The following is a 25,485-nucleotide window of genomic DNA, read 5'->3' on the forward strand; positions in this document are numbered from 1 at the left end:
TCTTAGTAAATTGGTATATTTATAGGATTCAAATTACTTATCTGATATTACAGCACAATAAATAGTGATTAAAAACAGCTCTGTGCCGGAATAGAGTGTGGTTGCAGAGTGTAACAGTCATAAACATTCTCATAACATACTATGTCTACATACAAGTTTTAAAAAAAGAAATGCTGAAAATGGAACATGGAATCCTTACATTGTGTATGGAAAATGTGGTGTTCTCGAGCAAAGTATAAAGTAATATGGTAAATATAGAAATCAATAGAACATTCCTGGTGACCACTTAACTTAGGTTGTTCACATACAAAACCTGTCATCATTTCAATACCCACTTTTGTTGCAATCCTTACTTCTGCCACTAGGGGACGTTATCCACGATATATAAATAATTGAGGAGGACTGAAAAGTCACTTGTACCTGTAATGGGCTCCATATTAATTTTAAGAGTGGCAGGCAATAGAGACTGTTACATGTTGTCAAGAGTGAATATAATTTACAGGGTAGTATTTATGGATGTTGATTAAAATATTAATCCTAGGACAATTGTGACACTTTTTTTCTACCGCCCAAATAATGCATTCCCTTTTCTTGCTTGGATGTTTTTACTTGTATATATTTGAACAGAGATATGTAATGATTGTAATGTCTTGTTTTGTTGCAATCATTGCTTTCTGCCACTAGGGAGTTATGGAAGTATACCTGTGGTGGTCTCTATTTTGTGCATACCATTAAGAACATTACAACCTCTATTATTATCACTTATAACATGTAAAGATGGAAGGTGGTGGAAATATTTCAAAATATTTTTTTTAATTGCAGTGTTTTCTAGGCCATAATGTCACATGGGCAGTACAGCATAACAAAAAAGAAATACTTTTGCTTCAAAATACAATTACTGGAGTGTCTTATCTGGTTGTATTTTCCCCAAGCGTGAATGGGTAATTAGTGAACACTAAATGTCAGTTTGTGACAAAGTTATGAGCTTACCTGGGTTTGACTTCCTGCTTCCTCGGGTCTCCTGGTGACCTTCCTCTTTCCTCTGGGCAGAGAAGAGGTATTTGGCCCCGCCTACTCCCTGCCCACTTCTCCTCCTACTTCAAGATAATTTATCTAGGGTTAGCCCCACCTCCATACACGGATAACCCACCCCAATGTGAAGTCCCTGCCCCAGATGAGCGAGAGCTCTGGATGGCTCACCCGGGGAGGTTCCAAGATATGGGGAGGTTCCGAGATATGGTTATGATCAATAGGACGTTCACCACGATGTGCATTAAAAAGCTGCTTTTGCTGTTGTTGCACATTCCAAAGATTCCATTGATAATATTTTAGTTGACACTTGATCTAATTACATCACAGTTCACAAATGAGCAATTAACATTTGCAGTTTTTCTGTTCTATGACATTTCAGCGTATAAGAAATGGTTTATATACCAAACATTTTTTTTTCTATTTATATTGTGAAAACAAAATGACAAGGGTGTTAGTGGATTTGAGTCTTTAATTTGCAAGCACATATTGCTTAGTAGCTTTTATATTTAATTATTTTTAAGCAGCCATAATGGTCTGTTCTGGCCTAGCATGCTGAAGTAAGACCACCACCAAGGCATTTGTCTTTCTGGTGAAAATTCACCTCCTTCACTTGGTTCTCCTTGGCCCTGGTGAGCATGAGGGTCATAATGGTCCAGTGGGTCAAAACGATCATAAATGTCCTCTGGGATAACTTTAGAATACTTGCGATTATTTATTTCGACACGCTGTAGCACAAAGTCCACTCGGCCCGGTTTTGTCATTTTAGCTGGTAAGGTAATTCTTTTGGTAACCTTGGAGTAGCCAAATGCTTCAGCGCTTACAATATATACCCCTGGAATCAAAAGTCGCCAGTAATCTCCATCTTCAGCTACAAAACAGAAATAGAGATGGTTATAGTAAAAGAATCATACACTTTGAAAAGCAGAAAATCAAGAAAAATCTGGTATTCAATAGTTTACACAAATACATTTTCATGCCGAATTTTACAGTTTTGTCCAAATAATGAATAAATGCAACATTGGACGAGAGAAAATCTTCGTTAAAGGCGGTGGCGAGTCCTTAAAAACGATTTTAGGTCACTAGGTCAGAAACTTAGCAAAGGACCTCCGAGGGTATATTTTCTGGAATATTTCCGGTACCAAGCACTACATCAGGGAGCTTAAGGAAGATCAATGCGTGGCTAAGAGGATGATGTAAGAAAGAGGGTTTTAGATGAAGTGCTAGCTAGAGTTGACTGGGAAGGGGGTCTAGCTATGGGAAAAGGGGGTCAGAGCAGTGTTGGGGTTAGCATAGACAATATGGAGCTACTACTACAAAACCTACAGTCATGAGGTATTTGACAACTGATGAACCAAAAATGGGTAGTATGATTTGATCATGAAGACACTGTGGAGATTAACCTAGATAGTAGAAAGAGTCACACATTACTTGTAGGTGTATGCTACAAGCCACCCAACATTAGCGATGAAGGGGAGGATCAGCTGCTACTTCAAATTGAAAAGGCTGCAAATATACTGTATATACATATATATATATGAGACCTTCTAGATTGGACAAAAACTATAGCATTAATTTCCACATTTTTGTCCTAAATCTAGACATCATCGTGCTATGGAAAGGAGCACTAGTTCAATGTTGACAAACACACAGAGAAGCACACTTCTGAACGGGCAAATCTACATGTGTTATAAGTTTTGTTTTCTTTAAAGGTGCTTGTGAACCAGAATGCTTGAGGAAAATTATTTAGTGCCATTCTGATTTGGTCCTGGCAATTCCAGGAATTCTGTTAAATAGGTGCATAAGAAAAAACGTGTTATGTTTTGTAAGTTTTCTAATAGGTACCATAATTACAGAAACTTTTACAATATCCAGTCGTTCCTTTTTTAAACTGTAGTTCCGCAAGATGTTAATAGTGGTTTCATGTGTTCCCTATGAAATGAAATGTATACATACAAATATAAATGTTATAAACACACTATATTCATATTATAGCAAGTATTTTTGTATTACTCAAGAGAACATGGAGTCCTTAATCAATACCTCTTATTGGACCAAAGCAAGAAAAAAAGATACAAAGCCATGAAATCATATGTAACTTTTTTTTCTACATTGGCCATCTTTTCTTAGGCCAGTACAGCTATATACATTTTATTATATTATTCAAGAAAACAGTATTTAACCTGCTGTTTATTGTTAATTATAGAGCTATTATTATTTACCTGTCAGTACATCGTGGCGAACTCCTCTCACAGAGATGCGAGCTTTTTTAATTGGGTTTCCATGCTCATCCTTTACTACTCCTTTGATTCCTCTGTGGACCTAATAGCGTATAACATTAATAAACTCATTTAAGAATTAAAATATATACAAATCATGAACAAAAATAATTTTTATATTAAAAAAAAAAGAAATAAGGCACACTTATAATATGAAAATACACCAGTTATAAGCAGTCATACTTTATTTATCCATACATTAAAACACATATGTTGCATTTTGAAGTAAAGTAGTCATTATATTTTTGTAATCCATAATAGAGGATATGGTATGGTATTGCATATATTACATTGTACTTCTAAAGACAATTAATTTTAACCCCTTTCTATTCATTAAAAGGGATAGTAATGCCCTGGGGTATCTTACAGGCATTGATAGCCTTCACTCAGTGAAATAAGTAGTGTGTCACAGTGCTTCGCATACACAGGCATTATGGGTTATAAAATGGAAAATTTGGAAAGCATGCACAGTGGTGTATTTGCCTTGGGAGCTGCCCTAGGTAGCACCCCATCAGCCTCCTCCGCAACCACCTTCATATCATGTGGCAGTAAAATCAGCGATAAATAAGAAGAGTGCAAAATGGAAAAAAATAGAATAAACTTGAAAATTGAAATGCTATATACAGGGCTTATTTTTTTAAAGATAAAATGGAAATGAATTCAATTTGCAAAGTAAGGCTGGCTAATACAAGCGTAATTGCCATCAACATGCTGCATATAATCCTTTTTATCAATTTGTAAATTGCCATCGCAAACACTTTATTTAACTACAATACTTTTCTAAATAACATATTATGGAGATACGAGATAATTACATTAAACGGTTCCATCTGAGTTCAGGATAATAGGACAAAACATTATTTCTTTTCCCAATAAAAGCATCTGGTCTACCTCAACATATAAAAAGTCTCAATTGGCCTTGGCAAATTTTCGCATTATCTGGAGTAATTCACTAAGCTGTATCTGTGCGTTTTATCAGTGTTCTGTGTTTGCTCGGTAACTTAAAAAAGGCCAGACTTTTACAGCGTCTCCGTTTTTGAAATCTTTAATCTTGAAAGCTTAATGTGTAATGTGTATGGATTTTATGCTGCCTTGTTGGGCTCGCTGAAAATGATTTTCACCAGAGAGCTGTAAAATGAAATGGGCCTGGTGGTCTGAACTGTAGTACTTTACGTTCTCATAAAGCTCACCACAAGAAACATTAATGTTCTTAAAAGAAAGCCTATAATATACTCAAGTGAATCGGCCAGAAACATCAATATAGTCACTGTTAGTTAAAGAAAAGTGAAAACATAAAAAATAAACTTCAGTCTAGAGACTTAAAAGTAGCTGGACTTCTAGCATTCAGAATTCTGTGCCATATACAATATTTTGGGACATGTTGATCCATTCAACAGATATAAATGGATTTCATAAGAGAAACCAGAAGGCCATTGTGTCACATACTTAAAAGAAGTGGTGTAGCTACAACCATGAGGGGGGTGCAATCGTGTCCAGGTCCCTGAACTTAGGGAACCCAGGCCGCTATGAACCAATTGGGTTACTTTGTTTCATTATGAAGTAATCCATGTAGCCTTCCTCCTGCTTGGGTCATACCATTGTCAGTGGCGGTGTTTGCTATGTCCTCGCATATGGACCCATCTCCAAATGCAAGTTCTACAGACCATGAAGAAAATAACTATCTCCTTAGCACAAAATTCCTACTTTCCTCACTAGACATGAGGGAACGTGGGACATTCAAGGAGGGTTTTGAACCATCTGGTGTCTTATGCATCAGGACATACCAGTACGTAGACAGCACAGAAAATGTGGTACCCAGGTGTTAATTTTCTTGTGAAATTCCAGCTACTTGAACATTGAATGAAATCATTATTCTGATATTATTTGACTTATTCACAGTATTGTTTTGAAAGAACTGTGTTTTAAATCAGGTCATTACTATACTTATGGAGTATGGACATGCAATAAAATGTCATGTTGGTTGATGCCATTGTTTAAGTTGCTGAATAATTTCCAAGTAGGATATGGGTATTGTGAATATGTTTTTATATTTATTGTGAGTTTGCACTCTGTGGTGGAGTGGTCTGTAATACAATTAGTAAGATAAACTCCTGTTAACATTCTTACTCCCTTCTGAATGCATGAATGGACTCACTCACACACACACACACGCACAGCTCTTTGGCTGAACACATCTTCTGCCTGCCATTGTGATGGTACGAGCCCTTCACCACCAGTTAGTTCTAGAGCCTACTTGCCCCCCACAAACACATGGGCACACACAGCAAATTAAACGGGACAAGCTTCAGTTTGTCCTGAAGGTAACTGATTTTATTTCTTTTTCTTTTCTTACAGTAAACATATGCATATTCAAGTACTTACAAATTACCATTACTACTAATAGGCAATCTTCACAGCAATGCTATGTCTCCATCTGTTATTTATTTGATCTATACCTGCTATGTTTTATTCACTCGATCTATACCTGCAGTGCTGTGTTTCCACGACTTGGTTAGTTGAGTTATACAGTGAATGTAGTGCAGAGAAGGAGGGGACAAAGAGGGCGATGAAAGTTTTATTAGCCATGAGAAATTATTTTATTTTACTATAATTTCCATTATAGTATGAGGAGGAGATTACAAATTCTCAAACATAGCAATTCTAAATAAACATGAAGAAAGTGTTAGTTTATCATTTCACATTTTGTACAGTGTGTTGCAATCTGAAAATAAACTACAATTAAAGTACAATGTTGCAAGTCGGTCTCCTTTTATTCTCACAAAACCTATATTTCTTGGGCATATATAAACTGAAAATTGGCCTTATAATCGCATGGTATTAGAAATGGCTCCATGCTTTAAACTTGCAAGAGCAGGGCCCTCTTCTCCTTTGGTACCAGTACGTTTTAACATGAGTTAATCTTATTATTAATTAATCCATCTTAAACTGAGTTTTGTTAAATAAATATTTAGCGCACAGGGAAATAGACCATCTGTTATGAAAATACAAAGAAATACAATTAAATTCGTATTTATTTAAATTTTGTTAAATATTTTCACTGTCTCCTTTTGTAAAAGTGCTATGAAATCTGCTGGCACTATTTCTATAAATATAATAAATATAAATATAATAATTACTTATATATCACACAAAGGGTTAAGAACTGCAAGACCTCCTCCTGTCATAAGAAGTCCATATTTTGTATGTTGAAAATCATGCTAATAGAATGAGTTGCTCTTGAGTACTAATGATCTACATGCCATGTACTTCCCAGTTTTTGTAGAACAAAAAAGGTACCCCGGGACTGCTATTAAAGCATATCAGTGCCAACAATAAGAAACATCACTTAACCTTTAACACCCTATAACGAGATTTATCAGACATATAACATCCTTAGTAGCAGATTACCAGTAGTAAATTAAATATGGTTGGTGGGTCTGGGACAATGGTCAGTCATAATCAGAAAACCTCAAACCATGTCTAGACAATGTGGAAGCAGGAGGAGAAATCAGAACACAGAGCCCTACGACATAAACCAACCCAAGGACATTTCTGCTAGCAAAGAAACCTCAGTGAGATGTTTATATCCAAGCTATCAAGTAGTGTTCATTCAACAATCCCTTTATCATGTATTATGTAATACAGGGAATAGTTTTACTTATTAACTTTCTGAAAGCTAAATGCATTTTAAGGAGAATCAGAAGGCTGATACATAATTTGGTAACGATAGCGAACTTGTATTGCAATTTGAGGCCATCTTACAAAAGCAATGCACACCCTCCTGCTCTTTTAATGTTTAAAGGACAATTTTCATCAAAATAATTCACAAATATAACCAGTCCCACGGTATTGTTGAACAGCAGTTCACTCCTCAGCCTGGTATAGGCAAATATCGCTGATAATATATTTATCTCCCCTCTAGGGCTATGAACATTTCCTATCAAGGCAAAATAATCAGTGTGACTGTAGAAGGCTTAGTGTAGTTTGGGCTCAAGATACCAAATTAAAGATAAAACTAATTAAAACATTAGAAATTGAGCTTATTAAAAATGTAAACTTGTATAAAAAAATAAAATAATCAAACATTGGTTTCCAAACAGTTACCTCTTCATGTCAATGTCAATCATATGTAAAAATAAACAGAAATATTAAATTCCAAGGTACAGCATCATATAATAATAAAGTGAATAAATGCAATTGAAACTAGACTTGTTCAATTGGATTCACAATTTCAAATTTCAAATTACATCAATTTGTACAAATCTCTGAAAATTAGACAAAACCCCCAAGGAAGGAACTGAACCAAAGCAAAAGGGTCTAAATTTTGAATTTCATGGACTCATTCACTCTCTCCACTCTCATTCACATTTTCTCTCACTCGCATTCTCATTCATTCTCTTTCACTCTGAATGTCTCCCTACCTTCTCCGCCGGCCGCTTCCGCATCTCGCAGCTACGCTTATTTTCTAACGTCTTCTTCATCGTCTTGTAACTCTCTCTTCTGTCTTCCGTCCTTTGTCTTCGTCTACAGACATCTTCGTCTTCGCAGACATGTTCTCCTGGCAGAGCTTCTGGGCAGATTGTGTGGCCTGAAGCTCAGCCATTTTCCCTGAAGGTAACCGCCCATAAACTCCCGCAAAAATAGCAAAGCTTCTGGTGAAATCTTCTCCCCCGATTTTTTTTTTTTAATGTTAATCTATTGCTACACGATTGGGCAGTTTCCTGCTATAATTTACTGCTAATATATCTGTATGCACTTTTATGGTTATTTTATGGCCTATTTATTTATGGTTATTATATTATTTTTCTGGTACAAGAATTTTTTTTTTATATTAATCCCAAATTTTATGTTGCATTTTTAATTTCTTTAAAATCAGAGCGCTGTCCACTTTTTTTCATGAGCTAAAATATTGCTGTGCTGTGTTTTTGATGGTGGATAACTGGAGAAAGCTGGACAGACATGAAAGACTATACTTAGAGGTGTGCTGAAATGTACGGTTGGTAGTATCCAAGCGGAGGAGAGAATAGAGACCCAGGTTATATCTGGAATTCGTTTTCGTTAAATGCCTATTCTTTTTTATGTGTGCGATGGATGTTCTTACCGAGCACCCTTGGATACTGCCACATCAGTCAAATATCAATGAAACGCGCAAGCAATGATCAAGTCAAATATGGGCTTCCTCTGAGTTTGATAAGAAAAAGGTTGAGGACACATGTTGTGTGCTTATTCACCAAGAGCGAGGCTTAACAGGGCACTGAGATATCACGTTGTGATGTTACGTTTCTAACCGTGCACCGTACCATTTCAATTAGGCTCAGCAGAGACTCTTTGTTGTCTTGCCACGCCGTATAGAGCTCATCCTCAGTTGGAAACTTCTCACATCCAAGTTCCAATGTGAGTTCAAAACAATTGGTGTGGAGATAACTGAAATCTGACATTCCTGCAGAGAGGGTTTACAGAGATGGATTACGGTAACATATGGAACGCTCGTACTTAACAGAACACACGAGAAAATAAAACTTATTTCAAAAAAAACAGGGACTGAAGAGTATAGCTAAGAATCGAAAAGCATTTCCTTGGGTAAAGAACAGTCTTTTGATAAGGCGATTAATTATTAATTATTATTAAAAATAGATACTTACTAAATTAAAGGAATCTGACTGAGCCATGTTGGTTTTCACATGCAGTAGGGTTTACAGGATTTTAATAAATGTAATATTAAGGATCATACCCCCGCTAAAGCTGTACCACTCTGCGCCGTTTATAATACCGCCTTTGCTAATGAAATTCCCACCGCATCTCTCAGTTGCCTTGGATGACATAATCGGGTGTGACGCAACGTAGGTTTTAGCCAGCATCTGAAATACCTGAAAAATAAAAAAATAAACCGCCTTTAACACATTCCGCTGTTAATAATGTAGATATAAACATAGCGACATAGAATCCGGTGGTAGAGAAAAATGATTTTTCCTATATATTTTGCACAATTTTGTCTTACTATAAAAACATAAACTCTTATTTGGCCATTGGTCTTGTCTTAATTAGTTCAATGTCCATTAAACAGGGCCAACCAAGCCCTTCTTGCTGGAGACACTTACTGGGTTTGATCCATCAAAATGCATGGTGATATCAGTGAGTTTAAACATGATCTATCCTACAAACTTATTGAATAAAGGAGGTCACCATGACCAATTACTCCCATCCTTACCTTTTAACCTGTTGTCTTGGTGTATTCGCTAATTAACAAACTCATATTAGTGATTAAAATTCCAAACAGGATCTAGGTAGTCTACCTTAACATATATTTGATACGGTTAAAATAGCACAGTGGTGATTCTTAAAGAACTAGACAGATCAAGTGCTTCATTGAGCCCTTATATCTTATTGTATCGCATACAAAGGCAATAAGGACTACTGAGGAGTAAAGCATGCACCTGAACTACATTGAAGCACTAGATTATAAATTAATAAAAGCTCTTCTAAAAGAAATGCCACAATTAGAAATTACATTTTTACTTTAACGCATCATAATGTTTTTATTATCATTAATGAAAACGAATACAGATGTATTAAATATTTTTTTTTCTTTAAGTTATGTAGTTCTTTAAGATCATACAATCTGTATGTGTGTTCTGTTCCGGTTCATTAACTTGTCTAATAGGCAAGAACATTGAGAAGTACCTCCAAAAAGTACTTTTTGGGAAAATAAGTTGTAGCACTCAAAAACAATTGGGTATATTCACTATGGGGTAAATGTTTTAAACGTTTCAGGACGTGATCTATTTTCATGGAAAGCAAGGAAATTTCTAACTGTAACATTATTGCAAAATTGTTTTCTAATGATCAATTAGCCTTTAAAATGTGAACTTAGATTAGTGAACACAACGTGCCATTGGAACACAGGAGTGATGGGAGTGATAAAGAGCCATTGGAACACAGGAGTGATGGGAGTGAAAAAGTGCCATTGGAACACAGGAGTGATGGGAGTGATAAAGGGCCGTTGGAACACAGGAGTGATGGGAGTGAAAAAGTGCCATTGGAACACAGGAGTGATGGGAGTGATAAAGAGCCATTGGAACACAGGAGTGATGGGAGTGAAAAAGTGCCATTGGAACACAGGAGTGATGGGAGTGATAAAGGGCCGTTGGAACACAGGAGTGATGGGAGTGAAAAAGTGCCATTGGAACACAGGAGTGATGGGAGTGATAAAGAGCCATTGGAACACAGGAGTGATGGGAGTGAAAAAGTGCCATTGGAACACAAGAGTGATGGGAGTGATAAAGGGCCGTTGGAACACAGGAGTGATGGGAGTGAAAAAGTGCTATTTTAACACAGGAGTGATGGGAGTGATAAAGGGCCATTGGAGCACAGGAGTGATGGGAGTGGTAAAGGCCCTTTGTACGCCTATGAAAATGTTCCATTTAATTAATACATTCTAGAATTGTGAATATAAATATTTAGCAATATATTTTGTTTACCTTATCATCTGGTGTAGGAGAATACATTTTCTCTTCCAGTGGGTGTTTGGAGAAATCATATGGATAGCTAATAACTAAGTCACCTCCATGAAGACTTCCTGACAAAACAAATGGTATGGCCCTCATCCATTTCATGATGGCTTTTGTCTCCGGGGCTACCTGCAATGGAACAGAAGCCATGTATCAGCAGATGTATTATAATTCATTATAATACGTTTTCATGAATTCACTCAAGATGAAACATGATTAAGAACAAAATCTAGACTAGATTCCTTTAGTACAACTACCTATCACTTGTCCTTTATATTTTCTAACCAATAAAACTATTTTGCTTATAATTAGGTAACAGTATGTCTAATTTACTATGTCTAGTCTATGTATCCAATATGAGCATATATTAAGAAACAAAAGCATGTGGGAAGGACAGTTATGTAACAGAGGCTGTAAAGATTCCAAAAATAGGATTACAACATATCAGAGACACTGTATTTTCTATTCTCATAAACTAACCAGTCTAAGTTAAGCGAAAGAGTGACATCTTGTGGGCAAAATGATATATTTTTTAATGGGACTTGAGTGACATCTAGTGGAGATGTTATAGAATACAACGTTAATGTTTTAAATACGTGTGACACACACTACTGTTCAAAAGTTCAGGGTCATTTAGCTGTTTTCAGGAAAAACAAGATCATTTTTTTGCTGTGATAATTGCAAAAGGGTTTTCCAGTGGTCAATTAGCATTTTAACTGTAAATTTGGATCGGCGAACACAAAATTATAAAGGACCTCTGTACACCTATGAAGATATTCCATTACAAATCAGCCATTTCTAGCTACAATAGTAATTTACAACATTAGCACAGTCTGCACTATATTTAAGATCCATTTCATGTTAACTTTGATGGACAAAATTAGATTTTCTTTAAAAAAAAAAAAAAAAAAAAAAAGCACTAATAATGTCAACAACTTATCTTGCTGATATTTTGGTTATGTCGTACATCTCATCATCTCCAGTGACATGAGATTAACTGCAAATATTATATTTATTTATACGAAATCTGAATTGTGGTCAAACTAAATATATGTATTCAGGTGGGTCTTTTATTCTAAAATCGTCCCATGAGACACCTCTTTTTATAGTAAGAGAGGTTCTTTTTTGGTTTGTCTTTTACTTTCTATGCTTCTAACTCTTCCCACTAATACATGTTTGGGCTTATATATCTGTTTGCAATTGTATTTTATTTTACTTTATACTGTATGCCTTATGTTTTATCTTGTTATTTTATTTAACAGGACTTTAATCTCCAAAAACACAAATCAGTGTAACGATTTAAAAAATATTAGATGACAGAGGACGATTATAGCACTTTGTGGGTATCATCATCTGCTCATCTCTGATCATCCTTATTGCGGGCCACATGGTGAAGCAGGGCTCTGGAGTCCTAAGATTCTGATAACCTGCAGGGCACTATCAGAGACCCCAACAAGGCTACGTACAATGAGGGGTCTTTCCTGCTGTGTCAATGTGAACAAAGCAGGAAGGAAAATGCCCAAACAAGCAGATCACTATCTAAGCCATGTTAGATCCACCTGGCTGGCTGCCAAAGCTCATTACAAACGTATTACACAGCAATCTGAAAAAAAATAAAAATAAAAAAACTTTAGACAGAACCTAATGAGATCAAGGAAATGTAAAAGAAGATTGATTTCTAGGTGCCTCTATGATAAATTGTGTTGCGCCAAAATATTCCAACACCTGTGGCAATGTAGTCTGAAAAATTAAGTCTATTTTGTATGGACTCCAGTGCTGGAAAAGTCAACTTCTGTCCCATTTCTCCTCCTGCATCTACTGGTCAGAACCAGCACTGAAATCACTGGGTAAAACAGAACAAATTCTGGGGATACAGCTTTAAAAATACTCTGTAAAGAGAATAAAACTACTACTACTACTACTACTTTGGAACATATTTTGGAACGCAAAGGGTTACTACCTGGAAACAAGAAAATTTGTGTTCATCTAATTGAAACAAAGGAGGCGTGAAGACTTTAAACCAATAGAAGAACAGATTGGATGATTTAAGGAGTGCGCGGGCAAGGGTTTTTAGTTTATATTTTGTTAGCTTATGCTTCTTGATGTATTATAACTAGTCCCTGATGAAGTCAACATATGACGAAACGCGTTGGACTTAGTTTCTTAAAACATTAAGCATTTTTAATGGGCTATTTTAAATAAAGAACTTTTGGAAGATACCCTGCCTGCCTATCATCCGTTTGTATCCAGCAGATGACCGGTTTTTAAAACTTTGAGGTGGTTTTAAAAAGTTCCAGTAAATCTTCAGGATTCCTAAGATACAGGCTATCTTTAAGGCGCAGTTCCTACTACAATCTTGTGAGTGTGGCACAACTAGTGGGGGCTGTTTTAAACCTTTTAAACGTTATTGCACCATTTGTGGTTTTTATTCTCTTTACAGAGTATTTTTAAAGCTGTATCCCCAGAATTTGTTCTGTTTTATCCATATACCTGTTATAAGGGGCTTTTTGAAGGAAGAGTCCTTGGGGAAGCTACCACATATGTGTTCCGAGGAATGAATAGAGGGTTAAAAAGCTAAGTACCCTGTCTTTATATTTTTTCATTCTTGTAGAACACAGTTACAACTGTACTGAAATCACTGGGAGCTGATATCAGAAAGTACCCATCTTAGACCACACAAGGTTGTTTGTGCAACTCATCTCAGATATGTGTGTTTCAGGAAGTAAGAGGTTAGCATCATTTTATATTAAAAATAGACAATAAACAAAGAATTTGATGGTAGATAAGAACCACTCAGGTCATCTAGTCTGCCCATTTTTTCCGATGTAGAGACTCCGATCTAAATCAGTTCTTAATCTGGTTTTAAATTCAAGATAGTTTTATGCCTATCCCATGTATGTTTAAATTCCCTCAATTTATAAGCCTCTACCACTTTGGAAGTGAAGCTGTTCCATTTTTCTAATAATTATGTTATTATAACAAGGTTTCGTTCCTAACTCACTCTTGCAGATAATGAAAGAAGAAATACAAAAAAAGGTTCATACCTTACCATCCCAGTATAATTCTGGAATGGGCATATGATCAAGCCGCGCTCCTTTCATCTTGAAAATTTTATGGACTTCTGATGTTAAATCAGGGAAATTACGATTAAGATCAATATTCTGTGCGTTTAGTCGTCCATTTGTCCACCCATTGTAACCAGCCCCCTAGAAATAAACAAACAATAATGCTTAATTCAGGTGTTAAAACATTTCGTTAATATTTATGGGGGGGTTCATTTTGGAAGGCTAAAACTGATTATGGTATGTATCGAATTACTAAAGCACTCAGCATTGGAGGCTCACCTTTGTCACAGCCCCCACTTGGCCGGGGATTTTAGACAGTACCCTAGCCTAGCCACAAAGCTCTAACCATGCCCCCTAGCACAAAGCTGTCCCTCTATGGGAGATGTTGCTTTATTTCCTCTGGATCAACATTCATCTGAATTTGTGTTGAGATCTCTTAGGTCTCTTCCACGAGCATAGAATACCAAAGCCTTGTCCCCTAGCCACTTACTCCCACTTAAGCCCTATTGCAATCTGTCTCCAACTCGGTCCATTCATCCTATCTCTGTCCCACCCAAATCCCAACCATTTGTGCCATCACAGTTAGAGGAACTGAATAAGATTGGGACAAAGTTTCAAAGTATGACTAAGTATCTTTAAAACTTTAAAAAAAATTATAATTTGTACCTCTTCAGCAGCAAGATCATAACCATCTGGATTCATTGAAGGCAAAAGGTGAATTCGTGTGGAATTAATCAGTTCCTGGATCCTCTGATTTCCCAGAAGATATTCTGAACACAAATATTGTGTAAGGTAAATCAGCAGTTCTCTCCCAACTACTTCATTACCGTGCATGTTGCCGATGTATCGGAATTCTGGCTTCACTGTTAAAAATCGCAGCAGAAGATTAAAAAAAATAAAACAGCTACTTACACACGGGTGATGGGAATTGGAGTTAATCGGGAACTTGAAGCGTAATCATGCTTTTGGAAGGGCACGATTTTAATTATAGGCTTCCATGTGCGTCCACACAGTTGATTAAAAATGAAATCAAAGGCTTCCTGGAGCAGTGGTGGCAGAAAAAGCCAAAAAGCTGGTTCAATGGCTTCCAAGCAATGTTAAAACAAGCGTTATCATCTGCAGGCACTGCCTTACCCTGCTGAGACATTAAGAAATAGCTTTCCTTTTCAGTCCTATTGTCAATACTATATATATTATACCCTGTCAAGTGATACGTGTAGTGTTATGTGCTCACTTACTGCGGATATGTGAGTTATTCTTATCGGTTTATGATGTACATCACAATGTTATGGTGTTAATGCAGTATCCGTTTTGCCTTGCATTGCGATATGTCGTATTTTTCAAAATAAAGTTCTGAACCCTAAAGTTCGTAACCCCCTTACTTCCCAGAATGTTCCTTACAATGATGTCATTTAACATGTGCTTAAGATAGCTGGTCAGGCTGGCATGGATCTCAACCAGACTCGAGAAAAATGCCTGAGTTGGCCTTATTCACCAAGGGGGCGAGCCAGAACTGAGATGGCCAAAATGTCTCTCCCCCCTTTGCCTTTGTGTCCTCTGTATTCAGACCTGGACATGTTGGCACAGCAAGCTGCCCCAGGGCGGTATGGTTTGTCTGGTTGTTTTGGTAAAGGCTGTTTGGTAAAGCCAACACAAACCAGTTGACATTCCTCATGCACCATTAGGTGTTGTCATTTGATACATCTTAACCAGTTCTCCTAAAAATAGTTTTGTACCGATTTTAGAGGCTTCTTTGTTTATATGCATTTTTAAAATGTCTAAATTGACAGAATAGAAGTTATACTAATAACAGCACTTTTTCATCTCTTCCTTCCTCCATATTCACTCATTGTTTAGATATTTATTATGTAATAAAAATTAGGATAGATCACATTTACATTCCATATGAAGGTATTCATGCAAATCGTTTGACTTCAAGGATGCATAGATCAAATATGTTTTTATCTTGGATGAATAAGATTCTATACAATTTTTAATGTGAACAAAAGAAAAGTAATACTCACATAGGTCATGTTGACCAGGATTAGTCGAAAACTCAATCACCATAAGCTCCTTTCCTTCAAAACTACGTCCAATGCTGTATGTTTTGGAGATATGAGAGCATCTGGCAGCCGTTTTCTTCATAACACCGATCATCTGCGTATAACTGTGATGGCTAAAATGGATGAAGGTACTTGGCATTTGGGGAAGGACTTCCTCAGACGCTACGTCTATGTTTGCTGTGAAACAAAACAGGATACTTTGAATCAGTTACAAAGAAAATCACCCCACCGGTGAGAGGATGATGGTACACGTGCATAATGATAGTGTAGTCTGGGCATTCGTTTTTATACATGAAAATGTAGTAATATAATTAGTTGATTAAAGGCCAACCCTTAGCGATCATACTCAAGGTACCCTTGAGATATACAAATTCAATATGTGATTTATTAATAAATATTCCCACCTATTAAAAGCGGTCTGGGGACAGTCACAACCCCAAAGCTACTGCTCCAAGCGAAGGAGAGCTCTGGGTAGATGAACTGAATTAAGATATAGCTATCAATAAAACTACTAGTAAAACTAACTATAGGCTGCATTTCATAACTTTTCCTTATTCTTATCTCCAAACATTCTAGGAGAATATTCCTAATATAGACAATTGATGTTTGAGGAAACTGATCCGTCTATTTTGTACCTCTTAGTTTCTCCAGGGGGTCATGGCAGCCTTCCTCTTCTCCAGCAAAGAAGCGATCACAGTCCAAAAAGTAGGGCCACGCCATGTCTATGGCATCGAAGGCCGGACGGCAATTTTTTCTTAGATTTTCACAGACCTTTCTGCACGGCTTTACAATTTTGTTCTTCTCGCAACGCGGTGCAAGCACTGCGCAGCCCACAAATCTTATGTCAGGATTACATTCTCCTTGGAGGAGGTTATCGATAACACTCAGCAGAATGTACTCGGCGCTGAATTCTATCTCTCCTCTTGATCGGTGATCTAATAAGTTTGGGAACATTGTTTTTGTGTAGGGTAGATCATCACAGTATCCCAAGGAATTATCCACACACGAGCCTTAAAAAGAAATACAGAAACAAGTAGGACAATGATGTTTATTTTAACCATGAATTTTCTTTTTTCAAACTTTTTTCCAATTAGATCGAAAATGCAGATTTCATTCTAGGATAAATGCTGTTGTTTACAAAGTAAACTTAACAGTGATTTGTTTACCTGTACAATGTGTAAATTATCAAATCAGTCTGGTTGGTAAACTTCGCATTTTAAAGCCTTCACTTTACAACCCCTGTAGGCTTCTTCTGCAAGAAGGCCTGACCTAGTCCCATATAATTACATTATATTTATTTATACTCATTTATATAAAAGTACTCAGTTTTGTTGCCATGGTTTAGACATGAATGGCTGTGTGTTGAGTTATATTTGAGGGGACAGTAAAGTTACTCTGTTATACAGGCTGTACACTCACTACTTTACATTGTAGCAGAGTGTCATTTCTTCAGTGTCGTCACATGAAAAGATATAATAAAATACTTACAAACATGTGAGGGGTGTACTCACTTTTGTGAGATACTGTCTATATACAGTATATATATTATTTTATATGAAAAAGAGACCCTATTTCCGATAACATATACATTTACTGTTCAGTTAAAAAAAGGACCAAAAGTCTGTCAGTTCCATTGAAGTACTAACTCGTGGAGAAAGAGAGAAACCAGGAGCGTTACCATGGAAACATTTATTAGGTTTTGTCAGTAGCTAAGGAGAGAGAAGGAGAGAGAAGGAGAGAGAAGGAGATTGCTAAAAATGGACCCTGTGAACAATACGGAACTTAGTATATTGCCAAAAGCAGCCAGACCCGAGAGTACGCTGCGTTTGTTAATAGCTGTGAAACCTAATCAAACACTAAAGCTATTCTAGATTTTATACTAATTAATATGAGATAACTGAGAATATACAAATACATTAAAATAGCACCTATGTGTCATGAAAAAAAAACACGTATTGGACCAGCTCAGCCATTCACACAGAGAAAGGGGTAGCTCTTTATAATATTCTTGTTTTTGTACATATGGATGTTACTTTTAGGCCAGTAGAACCCTGTGATTTACTCACACCCATCATTCCCAACATTCTGTGCTCCTGCAAAGAGGAACCTTAGGAAAGGACAGAGGGACAGATGGATTTGTGGGCCTAAAGATGGACATTCAGGAGGTAGCAAGGCTCTGTTACGGACCATAGCAAATAATATAGTGCCAGCCATAGTCAATGTGGTATCCATCATGGAGTAAATGTATAGGTGTATTTCTGACTTGGCCTTGGTGGGTCTCTCGGATGGCAAAAACTGTAGAGTAGCTCATGATGGTGGTGTCTATATAAGACGGATCCTATCACTTACGGGTGAATGGGGTGTAAGTACGCACAGCTGGGGACAGAAGATGGATTCAAACAATTTGATTAGCTATGGTAAAAGTATGGCTGGGGTCAAGGTCATTAGGGAAACATGTTACACAATATAAGAATGGATAAAATATACACAATATTTTGCATTTAGATCAATAAAAAATATAACTAATAGCGTTACCTTTCTCTTCTGTTGGAGATGTGCAACGCCCTGTAAAAACACAGCAGACAATGGCATAAGTATCCCAATAGCACATTTTTTCACATTTTGATTATCACACTATTTTGAATATATTGTTTACAATATAAGTATAAGCCAGTAAAATATAGAGAGAACACCATGCTATGGCCAAGATAAATATTTCTCCAAAAAGGCAGGCTAAATAATCTAAAAAAAAGTATGTATTATATTTTCAGAGCTTTCCTCTAAACAAATAATGGCTGCATTTACATTCCAGTGGTTCCTGGCACAAACTATTACTGAATTTCTAAGGTTCTGAAACATCTATAAAAACAACATAATGATGATCTGTTAACATATTCTGTATTTCTATGTCTGCATATTAAAAAAAAAGTTAAGAAAAAATGAGGTGTTAAAGACAGAACTTTCGGTAAAGGCTCCTATTTTTGCCTGCAGTAATACCGCAAAAAGTTGATTATATATTTTTAGTTTAGTTCATATCACATTTGAGATAAAACCAAAATCTGAATCCAGCACTGGGAAAACATCTACTTCTTGTCTTATGTTCATGATCCCTTTTCAGGTTGAAGTTATTTTTTTCAGTCATTACTCATGATCACGCCTGGGAACTCTTGCAATGTTTGCCCTGAGGCCCCCCATTCAGTACCAAGGCTTTTTCTTACCCTAAAGTCCAGAACTTTTTGGCCATTTTATGCTTTTTATGATGAAATTCCCTTTTGTTCCCATATGTGCCCGTGACCTAGTAATGCTTCTCATTTCTTTGAGCATTGCTTAAGAATTCAGGATAATGTAGAATGTCACAGTTTCCCTGTGGAAGGAGTTCTAACAAAGATGAAATCATTGTTGGCTATTTAAAGTTTTTTTATATTTTAGTGTTATGAAGTGTTACTTTTACTGTAAGAATATAATTCACAACAAAAGCCCTTCTTGACATTAAAAAAAACCCACAAATAAAAAGGGTTAAACATACATATGGTTAAAACCTTAAAACGCTCTTTCTTTTAGGGTGTGAAATACCATTGCCATGAAGGGATAAATAAGCACAACCATTACCTTTTCCAGCTACACTGAATTAGAAGCTAACAGGTCACCAACTGGCATATCCGTTCTACCTATTGAAAAATATATTCAATGGCGTATAAACGTTATGTGTATCCATTATTCATTTCGCTTCAGGCCTAACTGAATTTCCAAGGATCCAGCAGTCCTAGCATCTGACAGGTTCTAGCAATGGAGAGTCCTTTCATCTCCCTCAAACACAGGGAGTGTTCTTACATTCAGAGCTGTCAGTTTTCCTGCCTTCGCTATTTCCTACATTCAATGTCCACTTTATTTCAGCAGACTATGGAGCCATAGCTGCAGGGTCCATTTTACATTTTTGTGGTCTCCCTCCTTAAAAATGCAGAATTCCTTCCAAATGCCTTTGGAGCTTTTTCCAACTCCCGTGCAGGAGAGATGTTAATGCCGAGCAAGTCTTACTTGCGATATACTTACCTCCAGTCAGCTGCAACACTTTCTCTGGTAACATTATGGGCGAAGGTCTATTCAGAACCCATGGATATTTGGGGGAAGCACTCCTACTGATTCAATTCCTACTGAATTGTCGTCCAACAGAAGAGAAGGGAACCTGCAGGTTTGGAGCTTCTCCCTCAGGTAGGTCTTTTTTTCCATTTTGTAAGAATGCATATTAAAGTACTCACGTTATTCTTTAATAGGGCTGTCATGGACTTTAAACTGCCCCCCATTGAGGGATTGAGAGAGAACCGATGTTCCTCAGTAATATACTATGAGCTAAGGTGACTTTCCAACACGCTTAATAAATTAGTTCCTGTCATTTCTTGAAAAACCATAAAGTGAAAGTTAGGTCACCAAATCGTATTGAACATCTGTGTTTCTCCAGAACGAAACAGCGTGAGATCTGGAGCTCAACGAACTAGAACATCGTCTTTTTATTTAGTCATTTAAGCCATTACAAATCCTAAAAAAATATATTCACCAAAGACACACGGAGCTTTAGGCACAAATGTCCATGCAGGTGGTGTACAGCGGCTGCAATGCAGAATACTGGCCTTGTGGAATAATGATATGCTATTTATGGAATTAGCAGCTCCTATAGATATTCCTATTGAGTATGCAATGTAGCCACCTAAGTACTTTACATTCTAAGTACTTTACTGGGGCTACGGAATCCTTGGATCCAACTCAGTGGTGATTGAGGTATGGGGGAAATAAGTAATGTTTTGGAGAGTGGTAGTAAGCTGATAGGGCTGGGCAGAAAGGAAAAACAATAGTTTGGGCCCGTAGAAAAACACGGGCTTGCTCATGGCCATGTAACATTAAAACAACCATGATTCCTTTATATATTTTAGTATTTAAAAATAAATAAATAAATAGGCAAGATATTTTTCTAATATCAACAAAGCCTTTGGGCCTATAAAAGATTTTCCCTGCTATCAAATGACAAGACTGAACAATTTGAAATGATTAAAGAACTATTTCTGGATCTGGACTTTCCAGGATCATATCCACAATGCTATATTTACGCAGGTGTTCTGAGACCCATCTTCAACTGTCATGCCTTTATTAATTACCTAAAACGGTATTCTAGCAAAGATACAGATTGTTTTTTTGTTGTTTTTTTCTCAAGGACTGGTTTTAGAAGCTATTTTCTAATTCTGCCAATAACAAGTTCATCTTATTGGGGCCAGTTTACTGAACCGATATTTTTATTTACTAAAGTGAACTCAGCAGCAGTTCTTCTGGTCTACCTAAACTCAACAGAACTTCTTGGCAGCAATGGCCCTGAGGTGCTCTTCATGAAATGTCTCAGAAGGAGAACTTGGAGCTAGCGAATTTACGGCTGGGTTCAGTCCACTGTTGCGTTTAGCCATCTACAACTAAGCTGAAGGACTAAATTGCCAACAGCTGTTGCAGCCCGATCTTTGTGCAATAGCATACACAGATGTTCTGCACGTGTCCTGCTTTGATTTTGCCCAGTTTAGTAAGTAAACATAGTAAACAAAACAAAGCCAAAAACATCAGGTTGGGACAAATTGAGTGTTTACTCAGCAAAACAAAAAGTTTTAAAGTAAAAGTTGAGTTATTTCCTCGTTATGGTGAGTATATAATGTGCTCTGACATTGCTTTGTTAAATAAACCATTGCTAATGATTATTATTAAATTAATTAAAATGCCTGGGAGATGAGACACCATAGTGCAATCCCAGCGTTTGTTTAGCACTTACTGTACGATGTTAAAGGTAGATTCACTTTGGGTTTTTTCTCTTTCCCTGTCATTTATATGTGTTGTTGATATTATTACATTGCAAATCTCATTAGAACACCCATCGTTCTGTTGGCTGGGTCGCTTGGCTTGGTACATTTTTAAAATATGGCACATTTCAGCTGCTTGGCATCCCTGTCCTTCGTGGAGCAGAGACCTCTCAGAAGGTCCAGCATGAAGAAGAATTCAGGGCTGAACTGGTTCTTTGCCTATTTGTCACTGGTAATAGCCACATAAATAATACAATTAAGTATCTGGACCTATTTTGGGGACTTGGCTGGTCCTAGAAGAGATAAATTGGTCTCATATCTTCTACTTTTGCTGACCTAAGAAGAGATTCCAGAACCACCAGGCTATGACATCATGACACAACGTTTTCCATGATCCTGGACGAAAATTAGACATATGCCTCCCTAACAGGAATAACAGAGCGGTAAAGCAAAACAAAAGCGGAAAACCAAAACAAAGAAAAAAAACCTTGTTCTTGCATTAGTTACTCCAGCAGTTCTTCTTAGTGTTGTGAAAAGCAATTTATTTGTTGGTTTAACAGGATCACCCGAGAATGTTTTTGTACCCGGAGGATACAAAGAAAGTGTTAAATTAGAGACACTGTTTCCATCTAAAGGGTAGACATACTGTGCTCCAGGTCTTGATTGTAATTGAGGGTAAAGGTTTATCAGTAAACCTGAGCCGCACATTCCAGATAGTGGAACATACAGCATGTCTAAACAGCTACTAGGTATTTAACTGGAGATTTAATTAACATGCCTAATCCTTCAATAATCAATTACCACCTGCTCTGAGGAACTTAAATTGCTGTTTCACAGAAATTCCCCTTTTCTGCCTTAGGAGGAGGAATGGGCACTTAACCTGTTGAGTGCTTGTGCATTGCACAGCCACCCAGCATGCTCTCAATCCTTTGTGTTTTGTTTACTGTTTCTTTAAACCAGAAACATGCCCACAAAAAATCTTAGAACGTGAGGGTTCTAAAGGTAGTATTTTAAGCTTGTGAGGTTTAAACTACTTCATTGGCCTGGATCTGATACCTGTGCATTATATAAATAGTGTTTTGGATTGGGGTGGTGTGTGGCAATGTACAATGGGGCTGTCATAGTAGATGTTCACATTTGTATTGCTGCAAATTTAGCTTGTATTGTCCTGAGATATTCAGCTTTTATGTACAACTGGGGAAATTGATAGAAATTCCACAAGAACAATATGGGAAAAGCAGAAAACTTGCACGTGTGCCACCATCCTTGCATGTGGTGACCACATTATGCCATTTTTCCAAGTCACATTCATATCCATAAAGTGCTGTCCTGCCATATGTGGAATGCATAACCTGTGAAATGGATAGGTGAGAGGCATGGTAAGAGGCAAATGGGGACAGGGACATGTACCAACCATACAACTGCGCAACATGATGAAGCAGAATGCCAGAATATGATGTCATACCCCAGCGGTCAACGAGAGTGAGTCATAAGGGCCAATGTGAGAGCTGTGATTGTGGTATATGTTGCAAAAGTACATACAATCAGTTGCACAGCTTGTTGGGTTGGTTACTGGCTTATTATTGGCACCCCTGCTAAATATGAATATAAGTAGAAAAGAGTTTATCCAAATCAGCTGGTGACATACTGTGGACAATTCCTACCTATCTGGGAGGATTAAGGTCCTTAATATTAGAATAGTGTGGACATCCCTGGTCTATGTAAAAGAACAGGCAGAAGAAGTTCTGCTAGACGACTATCCCATGCACCCACTATTATTTCTCTAAACATAAAAGGTTACCAACCATCTGTAAGAATATTTCACTCATTCAGACCATAAGGGGAATTTCATAAATTGTACGGTTTAGAGGAGAAATTGCCAAATACACAAGTTAAGCAACTACTTATGGACCCCACAGAGGTCTTCTTTGTAGGAAGATCTATCCAAGCATGATACTCATAACTTATATTGCTGTATACATTCCTTTAAAAAATACTTATTCTTATTGTTACATTTGAACAGAAGAAAGCACTAACTGTATGAATGTAGGGCCTCAAAAAAGACCTTGACTTGATGCCAGTGTTAATATGTTTTTATATACATAAAATCAAATAAAAATCAAAAATTAGAATAGAAAAGGAAAGGACAGAATGACAGAGTACTATGTTTGATAAATGATTGCTATCATCAGGCCACAAAAATGTGTAATGTATCTGTTGTGTCATTAAAAGATATCATTGTATCCCACATGATGCATTCCAATATTCTAGATCAGGCCTATTTTCTAAAACAAAAAGGTACCAGGTAATGTGATTTTTTGCAACCATGGTTAAGCCAAGATCTGATGCATGCTGGAGAACACACAATAATCTCTGGCCAGACTAAAAGGAAAGGATGATGTCCTCCAACAGCAGCTCTTGCCAGGTTGTCCCTAGAAAGACCAGACTGTCAGCCTGGCATGGTGAAAATTGTCTCCGTTCTACAGTATATCATTATATAAGCATATTATATCTTACACATCCACTGCACAGAAAAAATGAACACAGCTAAAAGAATCAATTCTCCAAACCTAAACTATATTATGCTAACATGTAATAAAAAAAGAACCCAGAATGGGTCTGGAAAGAAACTATGATTTTTGTATCAAATATTTATATGCCACAAGTAAACCACATTTAATCCAGATTGCCAGTATACTTTGTTTGAACACATATATGTTTGTGTGTATAGTAGATGAGATTAAAACTTGTACTATAGTATGCATAATGGATTTAAAAAATGTATGTGTATAATATATAATAAATTTAGAATGTAGAATATGTATATATATATATATATATATATATATATATATATATATATATATATATATATACATGTCTATTGACAACAAGTTAGTGCCAGAGACATAAACAATTTACTATTAATGGACATTGGACAGTAATGTTTGACACTAAAAAATATATATCTAGTACTCCAGAGACACCTTCTGAATGTCAGCAATGTGCAGTCTTCTTGAGCTGCACAGGTTCCTGGCACACATGGGGTTAAAGAAGTATTGTCCTAGAGATTATGCCTGGACTGGGGCATTAAATCTTGAGTTCTTACCCAGGGCTCTGTCTCCAGGGAGGCAAGTGGGGGAGCAAGACACCAATCCCACAGTGAGGGTGATAAGGCACCAGGGCAGGGGCAGCTGCATGCTGGCTCTCTTTGTTTGCAGGCAGCGCAGACTGATGTGGCAGGTCAGCAGAGAACTGCTCACATGCACCGAATGCCTGCGCTCTATCAAGTCACTGCTCACGTGTTGCAATGAATACATCCAGAGGGTCATGTTACAAGTTACTAGCTGGGGAAAAAAGTTAAAAAAAAAACAATTTATGGGAAGCATCCAGATTCTTTACATGTCTGGATTACTGTGAGTTCCTCCTCTTCTGGAGGGCTGTTTAATGTGATTTTGGTCCTATGGACAGACCAGAGTTAACTTTTCTGGATTTGTAATCTTGAGTAAATGCATATGGCTTGTGAATGTTCCCATCCTAAAGGTTGCACAAGAACAGAACGTTTATGTTTTTGAGAAGTAACCGCAGTACCGCAAAAATGCTTAAAAATTCCTTTTAATGCATTCAGGGTTAACCCATTCAGCGCCGCAGAATGCTAGGGTTTGCTACTGTTTTTCAATACCTTGATTCTCATTACTCATATAATAAATTAA

At 36.9% G+C, this 25,485-nt stretch overlaps 1 protein-coding gene across 1 annotated transcript; it reads right to left on the reverse strand.

The window, feature by feature from the left end:
- Positions 1-1,483: 1,483 nt before the first annotated feature.
- CPZ (carboxypeptidase Z) lies at positions 1,484-25,049 on the reverse strand. The gene is made up of 11 exons (XM_053458238.1): positions 24,882-25,049; positions 18,480-18,509; positions 16,580-16,954; positions 15,906-16,121; positions 14,548-14,744; positions 13,861-14,022; positions 10,787-10,945; positions 9,040-9,175; positions 8,609-8,748; positions 3,252-3,351; positions 1,484-1,900 (listed from the first exon to the last, which is right to left on the reverse strand). The coding sequence occupies exons 1-11, from the start codon at positions 24,970-24,972 to the stop codon at positions 1,539-1,541; spliced, it is 1,968 nt and encodes a 655-aa protein (XP_053314213.1). The 5' UTR covers positions 24,973-25,049; the 3' UTR covers positions 1,484-1,538.
- Positions 25,050-25,485: the final 436 nt, after the last annotated feature.

Source organism: Spea bombifrons, chromosome 1, assembly GCF_027358695.1.
Source record: "Spea bombifrons isolate aSpeBom1 chromosome 1, aSpeBom1.2.pri, whole genome shotgun sequence".
Classification (NCBI taxonomy): Eukaryota; Metazoa; Chordata; class Amphibia; order Anura; family Pelobatidae; genus Spea; species Spea bombifrons.